Source organism: Apis dorsata, unplaced genomic scaffold (genome assembly GCF_000469605.1).
Source record: "Apis dorsata unplaced genomic scaffold, Apis dorsata 1.3 scaffold_473, whole genome shotgun sequence".
Taxonomy (NCBI): Eukaryota; Metazoa; Arthropoda; class Insecta; order Hymenoptera; family Apidae; genus Apis; species Apis dorsata.
Genome location: NW_006263711.1, coordinates 285,244 through 296,873, shown reverse-complemented (window position 1 = coordinate 296,873; position 11,630 = coordinate 285,244). Strand labels below are relative to the sequence as shown.

The 11,630-nt window shown below is 32.6% G+C and overlaps 1 protein-coding gene across 4 annotated transcripts in view; it reads left to right on the top strand.

Moving 5' to 3' along the window:
- LOC102673738 (carbonic anhydrase-related protein 10) overlaps nucleotides 1–11,630 on the top strand; it is a 23,287-nt gene that overhangs the window by 1,755 nt on the left and 9,902 nt on the right. For 3 of the 4 annotated variants that reach the window (XM_031512576.1, XM_031512578.1, XM_031512577.1), the window contains exons 2-6: nucleotides 3,879–3,990; nucleotides 4,698–4,748; nucleotides 5,446–5,774; nucleotides 9,520–9,615; nucleotides 9,746–9,812. In XM_031512576.1, the coding sequence (XP_031368436.1) occupies nucleotides 3,927–3,990; nucleotides 4,698–4,748; nucleotides 5,446–5,774; nucleotides 9,520–9,615; nucleotides 9,746–9,812 (607 nt within the window). In that variant the 5' untranslated portion in view covers nucleotides 3,879–3,926. Of the gene's footprint in view, nucleotides 1–3,838; nucleotides 3,991–4,697; nucleotides 4,749–5,445; nucleotides 5,775–9,519; nucleotides 9,616–9,745; nucleotides 9,813–11,630 lie in introns of all 4 variants that reach the window. The other variant, XM_006620082.2, reaches the window with a different exon arrangement.

Below are 11,630 nucleotides of genomic sequence, written 5' to 3'. Positions count from 1 at the left end.
CACACGGGTTAAAAAGGGTCTTCAGTGTTTTTTTTTTCTCTCTCTCTCTCTCTCTCTCTCTGCGCTCTTCGGATAACGGGTATCCCCAACGAATTAAAGCCGGTGGTGGTAGCATTTCGAGCGTGAATCGAGCTCCCAACGAGGCACCACAAAAATCCATAGAGTTGATAATTGTGTTGGAGAGGCGCAATCGAACGAGAGGAGAGGCTCGCTCGATTAAACTCCGTCGACTATCATAGGGTCTTTGTAATAAATCCAACGGGATCAGTCGTGATCCGATAGGGTCTAATTAAAGATGAAGCAAGAGACGCTCGAATCCCAATCCCTGTTTCGTTCCGCTTGATTCATTTCCGATACGAGATATGTCAAAAGGTATAGGAACGTGTAGTTACGATTAATTTATTTAAACAAAATATGATATTCGATATTTTAACGCGTAATATTGATTGTAACGAGATTGTAAATTAATGGTATTGAATAATTATTATATAGAGATATTATTATTATTTTTTGGGTTATTCGTGTTTTGTTTTAGAATCGATGAAATAAATGATTAATAATTTATAATTAATGATGTTTTAAGTAGAAAAGACTGTTAAGAAAAAACTTTCATACGAAATTAAAGAAACGGGATAATAAAGATTTTCTTTCGTACTTGATCGAATTTTAAAAATTGGTCAACGATAGATAAACACGATGGAATGAAATAAAATAAAATATAGTGAATAGTAATTGTAATTTCAAAAAAAAAAAAAAGAATTGAAAACGAAAAAAGGAAATTTAGAGTACGAATATTAAATTTCGTTTCAATTAAATATATTTATTTAAAAATTTAATTAAAGTTATAAATTTTTGTTTGTTCGTGTTTCATCATCAACGAAACGTGATTATTTAAACTAATTGATATGATGACTTTGCTGTATCGTTTATCTGTGTCGTTTATCCTGAAGGAATGTAGCATTCGTAATCCCACTTTATTCATAAACGACTAATGGTCGTTGGTCGAAACAGATGCTCTATTTCGCTTATCTTCAAACTGGTAACTAAATATTCTATAAATATTCTATAAGATATATGTAATATTATGATATTACAAATATTCTGTGAATATGTATACAGCTTTTAATAATTTTTAGAATTTTGACTATTATTATATTAATTCATATAATATCTCTATTAAATGATTATTTATTATATTCGCTATTTCTTTTAGGTCACATCATATTCATTTTATTTCTTTCCATGATATGATAAAAACGAAAATTGAGAAAGGAGAAAAATTTTAAAGAATAATTATTTTTTCTTCCTTAAGAGATTTTCTTTTTTAGTATTAAATGGAATACATACTTTCAACTTTTCATTCGATACTTTTAATGATTATATTATATATAATAAAATTTAAAGTTTGGAGTACTATCTTCAGTAGCTGGTATGATACTCTCAGAGGATATATATATATACTGTGATAATTTTATGAGTCTACAAACTTCAGGAAATACTCGATGCAGTAATGCCTTGTTAACTATCTTCAATTTATATAATTCAATATCTTCTATATTAGTGATCTTTATCACGATTATATTTGATCAATTCTCAATGAAAAACGTCCAGAAGAAAATCCTAAATATAATATTTTTCAAATATTTTGAAAAAAGTATATTTGAAAAAAGTTAACAAAAAGAAAGTATCTTCAAAAAATATGTACATTTAAAGAAAGGTATTTTGAGAGAAAACAAAATAAGGAGAGACAAACGGATAAAATGAGAATGTGGTAGTGATATAAATCTAAAATGAAAGTTAACACTAATCCATAAAACACAGTGTCTTCTATACCTTCTCCATTATTACAGAAATCTGACATGTTGTTTACCCACTTGGATACCTAACATCAAAGACTCATTTTACGAGTTTAGTGAGAACGTTCTTCAACGATCCGTTAATGCAAAATTCCAGTCGGTTTTGAAAAAAATATTGTATTTCATCTCGAGTATGGATAAAAAAAAAAAAAAAGAGAAAAATATTTGACATTTAAAACGAATACATTATAGATATACCCTAAGTTAATTAAAGACTGATATGAATGAATGATGCAATTTTGAGATTTTTTAAAAGAAGAAAAGCATGTACGAATGATTTATTGAAGAATAAATTTTAATATTTCAAAGAATCGAGAGTAATTAAATTGTTATTTTATTATTAAATTTTAACGTTGCTCGAATTAATTACGAAAATTTAGAATCGAGAAATTAAATCAAACTACAGTTTTAAATATTCATGAATGCCTTATTCGAAAAATATTTAAATATAATTCTAATTCAATGAACAAGATAAAACATAAACGTTCTCTTTGATATTTTTGAAAATCGATGGATCGTAATTTAGCGGATACTGAACAAGCATTATTCTACTCGGATTATTTTAATATATTATATTATAAGGGAAGAACATCGATAAAGTTATCTTCTTGAACACAATAATATTTGAGCACATCCTTCATCTGAACACTTACGTGAACTCTATCTACGAAGAGTCGCATAAAGAATGTGCACGCTTTGATTCTATCCACGAAACATAACGTCAAAGACGCTTGGTGCACGGATATCCATTACTTTACATGGCCCTCCGGCAAAGAGTTGCAGCAAGTAACGTTTCGTCGCGTACGCCCTCGCTAATGCGACTCCCAGCAGATACCGAATCTCGTCTCGTAGAGGTTATAAAAATTCCAACAAACGATGGAATAACAAGTGCAGATGAGGTACGCCATGATGCTCGACGAACGCATCGATTGCCCGTTCAAACTATGCTACCCCACGAGCAGAGGTGGAAATAGGAGCATTATTTACAAGTATCGCTCGAGATAGTAGGAATATTCGAACGGGAGACAGAGAGAGAGATAGAAGAAAAAATTAATTCGAGCGAGACGGAGAGAGGAATATACCAGAGATTACAACCCAGGGCAAAAGGTGTTTCACCTGTGAAACGTATCGATCGATAATGTAGAAAACGAAACATTTTGACGAGCATCGATCATAATCGTGGAAGGAAACGACGGTTTTTTTGGACGTTCCCCGGGAAAGGGGAAAGAAAAACGAGAGGCATATCCCAATGAGAGCCGAGTCATCGCACTTGCCGAGTGCCTCTTATCTTTCCGGCTGGTGGAAGTTCTGGTTGTAGGTTAGAGACACTCGTCGTGGATCGGAGAGGAGAGCGAGATCGAATCGATCGATCGACGACTTTCGAAGGGAGCCTCTACTCGAGTTTTCCTGACCTAAGAACACAGGCCTGGTGTAGAGTGGCGTTGGAACGGGGTGGAGTGGGCTCTAACACAGAATGGGCCACCGGAGTGGGGGAAGGGAAGATATTCGAGCGAGAGAATCTCACGATCCCCTTTCGAGCATCCTCTTCCCCCCCTGCCACGCGACAACGACGATGACTGCAGATTTGTCTTTTCTTTCTCGTCTCGTGGGTGGAGAGAACCTCGCGACCTCTTATCGCCCACGACACGCGCCCCCTCCCCTCGTCGTTAGGCCGGCTTTCTCGAATCGGTCGCGTGACGATGGCTAATTAAAAGTCCAAAGACATCCCCGTTCGGTCGGATCGATCGAATCGTGGTCTCGTTCTTATCGTTCCTAGCCGAGGGACAGGATACCTTCTCCTCCCCCGGCGGAAAGTTCGTTGCTTTCGTTTCGAGTGGAGTCGTCTCGTCTCGCTTTCGATCGATCTTCCACGATTCTCGAGGGTCACGAGGAAGAGATATGATAGAAACAGAGGTTGAGATCATCACCGTCACGTGGGAGGAACGATTCGTGCGATAATAATTGTACGTAATTTGTTGACGATCGACCGGTATCGTGTCCCCTCTCTCTTTTGCCCCGCAGAATCGAGCCGAATGATGCCCAATTGACGAAGACCGCGCAGTCCTAGGAATGGCCCCATTCAGTTCCGTCTTCCTGGGCGTCTGGGGAGTGTTCGTGATCGTCCTTATACAAGGTACACCAAGGGTCATCGTGTGTATTTTTTTTTTTTTTTTCACTCTTGCGTCCAAAGTAGTTCTTAACCTCGATCTTTCTTTCTTCGAGAACGAATCCATCGGTGAATAATTTTAATAATTAATTTACGACACGGAATTTTATCGTGCTTTGGTCTCCCCTTTAAATCGATATGAACACGTGTCGATTATATAACGAATGCTATAGTTGGCGTTAATTGACGTCTCAAGGTCAAGAAGATAATTGGAAAATCTGTCGCGATCTTCGTCGTTTGATTCGCACAAAAATAATCGTTGTTGGAAAAACAGGAAATAAGGGAAATGGAAAATTTCAAAAATTCCTTCTTTCCTTTGTTAACGCTATCCTTGATCGTCTCCTTGTATTTTTAGCTCATTTCCATCGGGACGGAAATTCCTAGACGTGTACTTTGTATGGAAAACATGTCTGAGAACTGTGATAGCAAGCTTGAAGAAAAAAAAAAAAAAGAAGAAATAGTTAAAGAGAGCCGTTGTTGAAGTGACCTTGAAGCGGACAATTGACTCGAGACAGACTATAGCAAGAAAGTGTATAATTGAGACGAGTGGCTCGTTATTCGGTGGAGTGTGGCCGAATATCCTTGCCACTCGACTCGCTGCAACTAGTTCTAGGTTAAGGACTGCTGTCGCATAAGTGACATCGTGCGGATTCTTGATAATGAACTATTTGCAGAATCTAGGCCCGTCAGCTGGGAGGAATGGTGGACCTATGACGGTATTTCCGGTAAGGGATTCCATACTCGTGTCAATTAATCGAAATATTAATTTCTAGTTTCCTGTTGTTTTATCAATCGTCCTCTTTTCGTGAATCACTTTTTAAACATTCTTTCTCCATATATTCATGTTCATTCACGGTTTTTAATCGTAAAGTTATTTCATTTTTAAATATTTGACGTGTTTCCTTTTTATTTCAAAATTTGTAAATGATCGTTTCATTTAGATTATTTTTCGTACAAGTTTGGAAATTAGAAGTTCTAGTTTCCAAATACAGGAATTCTTTTATCGAATAAAGTAATTAATATAATTATCTATCCGCATTATTTTTATTCTATTTTTTTTTGCATCCATTTATTTTATAGAGAGAGTTACGTATCTTTCAATATTTTCGAACAAAAGACACTATGAAGATGTCTAGATACTTGCCCAAACTTTCCAAAACATGACGAATCACATATTTCTTCTTATAAATATTGACTCGTTCCATATAAATTATCTTCCTTCCAATGTTTCCAAACAATTTTTCCAAATCCAATTTTTCACCGATTCCACACCACCCTCTCCAAAGAACTCTCCTCAACAAATAATTTCACTCTTCCTCTTTATCTGTAGCCCTGTTAAGTATTTTCGAAATTCTTTCCGATTAAAGTCGCGTAATCGATGCTCGAAAATCGCGTTCGACGTGTCGTTTAATCGATTCGAAGGTCCCGGGTTCTGGGGTCTCATCAATCCGGATTGGTGGCTGTGCCACAAGGGCAGACGTCAATCGCCGGTGAACCTGGAACCGTCCAGGCTCCTCTTCGACCCGAACCTGCAACCCCTTCACGTGGACAAGCACAGGGTAGGTGGTGTGCTGGCGAACACTGGCCACAGCGTAGTTTTCGCCGTGGACAATGACACGCGCCATCCGGTCAACATATCTGGTGGCCCGTTGAGTTATCGGTATCAGTTCCACGAAATACATTTGCATTTTGGGTTGGATGATCGGACCGGTAGCGAGCACACCGTGGACGGACACGCGTTTCCCGCGGAGGTGAGTGCGTAAAATTATATTTAATATCAATGTATGAAATATCGTAGCGAGATAAGATAAGATAAAGTTGCCATAGCAACCGTTGCGATGCGATTAGCGATCATGCAACGATGTTGTATCGTACGTGTGTTTGTTGATCGGTTTCATTTGAGTTGCGTGAAGAAAAGTAGTAGAAATATTTATTTTTTTTTTAAATTTGTCCTCTGTGCGCTAAATTTTCCTTTTAAATGTATCACGAAAGGGGAACAATTTGTCGAATTGTTTAATTATTGTTTTAAATTCTTTTAAAAAATATTTTTCAATTTTCATGACCGATTTTTACGATCGTACATCCAATCTTTTTCTCTTACAATCTTTTACAATCTTTTTCTTTTTCCAAAATAAAATAAAATTTATCTCGTTAAAATCTTAGAAATTCTTTAACGATAGAAAACGTCTGAATTATGATTTGGTTGTACTACTTTTTGCGCTACTAAGATTTTTCTTCGAGCTTTTATGGAATTATGCAATGAATATTTGTTATTGTCGGATCATTTAATAAATTGTTAGTTAAAAATAATTGATAGATAAGAAATTGGGCTATCATAATTAATACGCCAAGTTTTCCCCCATCTGACATAATCGATAATGTACGTGAATTTTCGTTATTGATTAGAACTGTCACATCTAATTGGATTAGACGTAACATGGCAAATAGCATGAACAGGGCATAGACTGAATGGGATAATGATATATATTGATGATGTAGCGATAGTGCCGGCACATTACTAATTATTCGTGTTTTCGAGTTTTATTTAAATATAATTTGCATTATATTTTAAATTTAAATTCAAATTCTAATTCGAATCTCTTCATGGTATGCCATATAATGAAGTTCACTAATCCTGTATAGAGATATAATTTATGAATTTTGTTACGGTTAATGAGACCATCAATTCATTATTATTATTATTATTATTATTATCATTAATAGTGGATGAGTTACGTCAATAATTTAATAATGCAAGCGATAAACGCCAATACTACGTTGTAATTACTAATGCAAAATTTCTACGATTTCTATGATTTTACGAGATATAAAATATTTTGATATTTATTTTTTTTTCTTTTTTTAATTTCGTTTCATTAACGAATCTTGTAGTAAAAAAAAAAAAATATATAAAAGATTCAGAAATAGAAATAGTACAAATGGAAAAACAACTAATTTTTAAAAGAGCTAATAAAGTAAAAATTAATAGGAAAAAATCCAAATATGCAAATATTAAAATACATATTATCACACATTATTCATAAAGTCGTATAATAACAAAAGTTCCCGTGAAAAATCTCCCACATAACAAAGATCCCGTTAGTTAAATCCGTATTTATATCTATATTTTTCAAAAATATACTTTCTCCAATTTTTCAGCGATAAAAATTTTTTTACACACACACACACACACACGTGTATATTTTAAGCGAACAACAGTTTTATTAAATTATATAAACAGTAGAGCGATTCAATTTCGAAGAGATAGAAAACAACACGGGAATAAAAGAAGGGAACGAATGTTGCCTTGAAAAAACTCGAACCGACGTTAACTACTTCGCTCTATCCAACTTAACTTCGGTAATCCATGGATCGAGTGGCCGAGGCTATCAGTTTCTATCGAAGGCCTAGCCCCACCAGACATCCGATTATCGATCATCCGCGATACGTATCCGAACCGTCTATCCAGATTCTTACACTCGTCGATTACGAACGACTTTTATTCACTTGATCACGTAACTGAAACTGATTAACGTGAAAGCACGTCTTCTATTTTTTTTTCTTTTTTTTTTTTCCCCCTCCTCCTCCTCTTCTTTCTTTCTTTTCTTTTCTTCTCTCTCTCTTTTTCTCTTTCTCCTCTCTCTTTTTTTTTTTTTTCACTCCCGTTCCTCGTTCGAAGTATTAATCTTCGAACTGGGTCAGAACTAGCGAACTGGGTTACCAGTATACAATCGCGATATACGTGCAACCCGCGAAAACGTATAGCTTTTAACAGTTTGCCAGTCCTCTACATCGACGGGGAAAAGTTGGCCGACACGGAATTTGAAAAAATTATGAAACTTTCCCAATATATACCGCGTTTATTCGCGTGATGCCTCGCGTGCTCCTTTTCCGAATTTCTTTCTTTCTTTTTGTTATTATTATTATTATTTTTATTTTTATTTTTGCGCGCGAAAATTTGGCCTTGTTATCGGGTCGCGGGAATTATTTTTTTTTTTTTTATTATTATTTGGAAATTTGTTGTCGAAAAATCGTACATCGAGAGAATTTTTCGAAAAGTTTTATTGTTATTTCGCCGGCGGAAAAAACGTTTCGAAAACGCTGCTCGAGGCAACTGGGCGAGATCAATTGTCGAAACGATAAAATTTGTTTTTGTTATGAAGAATGTCCCTTGTAGCAAGGAACGAATAAAAAATGTATCGAACGTTTCGAAAAGTCGATGGATCGATAATCCGGAAAGAGTATAATATTTATTGGACGATGGAGGGGGGGGAAATTTGTGATAACCGTGAATCGAGGTATTATTTGTACTTTTTTAGAGCGATTAGATACGAAATAAAATTTTATAAAACGCAACAATGAATGGTTTTGAATTTCGATGCATGGAAATGGAGATATTTGAAAAATGTCAGGATCGTTTTTTGAAAAGTTTTCTTATTAATTTTAAAAGAATTACGTAATTAATTAACGTAATATAAAACGTGTAAAAAATATATATAATTCTATTCGAGAAGATAAAAGCGAAATCTTGGTAGATTTATTTTAAAAATTATTGATGAAAACTTGGTGTTTGAAAAAACTTGGTGTTTTCACTGACTTTTATTAATACGATCATTTTCTCGTTAGAAATTCATCAGCAGTTAACGATTTCATCGCTTCAGATTTAAGTAGAATGGATCCTCTTAAAGACAGCTTTTACTATTTAATCTGACAGAGTTATACGCATCATCTATTAAGCTGAATATTCCTTTGAGGATTTAAATATTTGAGCACTTTATCATTTTATTTTATTATTTTAATGAAATGATTTAATGAAAGTTAGGAATCGATACCCGTGGCTCGTAATAATCTGTTATTCAATTTGTATTATAAATGACACAAAAGCTCGATTAAATTATTCACGCCTCAAACTAAACTTGAAAGTTTTGTTATATTAAATGTATTACTTTGTTATTTTCGAATGGAATTATAGAATAATTCTATCGTGTTATTTACAGATGAAACTTTGGAAGAAAAAAGAAAAACTTCATCATTATTCATTTTTCCCAATATCTTTCCCATTTTTCAAGCTAACTCACTAAAATTTCATTATATCTCAAATATCAGATCATTCATATTTAAAAATTGATTAAAAAGTTCCTTAAACCATTCACTTTTTGATGTTTTAAAATATTTCAAATATTCATCCCATTACTTACTTTTCCACTACTATATGTCTGACTATTTATACCATAAACTACTTGAAAACTTAGTCTCAATTTACCATTTTATTTACTTTTTATACTATTCATATTTTGAATTACACTTTAAATCGACGTAGCATAAAAAAAAAATAGAAAAACATTTCACAAGTTATTCAAATTATTCATTTCAACGATTCACAATTGAAATTGTTAATTAAGTACACCATCAATATTTTCTGTATCTCACTTTTACTTATTCATTCGCGTCATTCACCACAACTAATTCGTTCATTTAATTTTTGTTTCGAAACAGTTGCAAATATTCGGCTTCAACTCGCAACTCTACAACAACTTCTCGGATGCGTTACAACGGGCACAGGGGATCGTGGCGTTGTCTCTTCTTCTCCAGGTACTACTAATCTGGCTAATAAAATCGTTCATGCTTCCCCACGCCTTTCGTTTTGCGAAAGATCGAGGAACGTAACACGATCGAAGTAAGCGATACTCGATAGATATAACCGATGCTGGTTACCTTTCAGGTTGGAGACCTCTCGAATCCAGAGCTTCGAATATTCACCGAGCAGCTGGATAAAATCAAATATGGAGGTGAGATCAACAGTAATTTAATACATTCAGCCGGACTCGAATTTCTCCACGAAATCGAGTTTCCACGCGTTCCTCCTCGATATACTGGGTGTGTCTCAAATGTATCCTTGATTGAATACATTTAAGATATATGTGTATACAGTTTCTAGTATAATGTTTTGATTAACGGATAGTCTGTTAATTGGATGGTTGAAAAGGGATTTAGATGAGAAGTTCCTTTTAAAATACCTTTAAAATTGATCGTCGAGTACGGTGGAGGTTTTATAAAAGGGACTTCAGTCATTGAGTATAAAGTATTGAAAGGGGGGAAACTCGAACGTAAAAATAAGGTTGTTCGATCAGGTTGTAAATCAAATTAGATTTTAATCGATTTTCTCTTTTTTTAATTCAAGTATTTAAATGGTAATTCGACGATATTTTGATATAAATATTCTTATTTTTATTAAAATTATTAATATGATAGATTTAATTAGTTTTTTTAAATTATGTTCGGGATAATGTGAATCGAGATTTTAATTTCGTTTTCTTTTAATTGGTAAGAATGATTGATAAATATTGTAAAACAATATTTCAATTTAATTCTCCAATTATTTTTTTTTTTTCTTTATTGAGATAATTCGCGAAAGAAAGTGAAAAGAAATTTGATTAAATCATTTGAGGAATAACCGATAAAATCGATCGATTTAATTAATTCTTTGATTAAATTCAAATACGAGTTATTTAATTATCTTAAAATTAATAGTTTCGTAGAAAGTAATTTATTCAAAAAATAAAACTTGATTGTCACAAGGTTCTTTTAAAATTTTTTTAAATCGTACTCGTAACAATTAATAAATTTTAATCACTTAAAATAAAGATACGTAATAAAAAAAAATTATAATAAGAAGAACCATATATAAAATATTATATTTCATAAAAGAAAAAAAGAAACTCTGAACGAGATTTTTAAATTCATTTATAGTTTCATTTTCTTATATATTTCTGTAAATTTACATCAGCTTGGAATATATTAATAGAATAAAAAAAAAGTGGATTTAAAATGTCTTTTACAAAATTAGATAAACATGCTTCAAGAGAATCATTTTTTAATCTCTCACATTTTATTAATTATTTTTATTTATTAAAAATTATTATTACTACAATAACTGAAAATTAATAAAAATAGAAACTTGGATCCAATCTTCTTCTTATTATTTTTTCTTCTTATTAATTTTCTCCGGAAGAGAAAATGTTCTCTTGTGCATAAAATAAATTAAATCTATTTCGATTCTCATAAATTATTTCATTAAATTCTATGTATAAATATAGATTTCTCTCGTAAAATAATTTATTGCAATAGAATCTTTCGTATCCTTGATAACAGAGAAAAGAAATATCTGAATAATAAAACAATCTCGAATTTTATTTATTCTGGAAATTAACAAAATTGATTTTATTCTTTTTCTGCCACTTTCAATATCATATTTTTGTTTATTAATGTCTATGATTCTAGGTAAGCCAATGTCATATATTTTCTTATAATTTTATTGCATTTTCATACTCTTTAATTGTATTTTTAGTTTTATTTCGATAGTTACAAAATTAAACTTACAATTTATTTAACTTTATACTAAATTGTGATGATTAGTTCAGCTGAAATATAAATATCAATATGAAATTCGAATAACAGGATAACATGCGAATACAAAAATACTTTATCATAATTAAAAGAATCTAATATCAAAATTAATAATGACGAAAGAATTTCTTTTATAATTGATATCTCGTAATATAATTATTCTATATTTTTTTAGAAAGAGTAATACAAGAATAATCGAA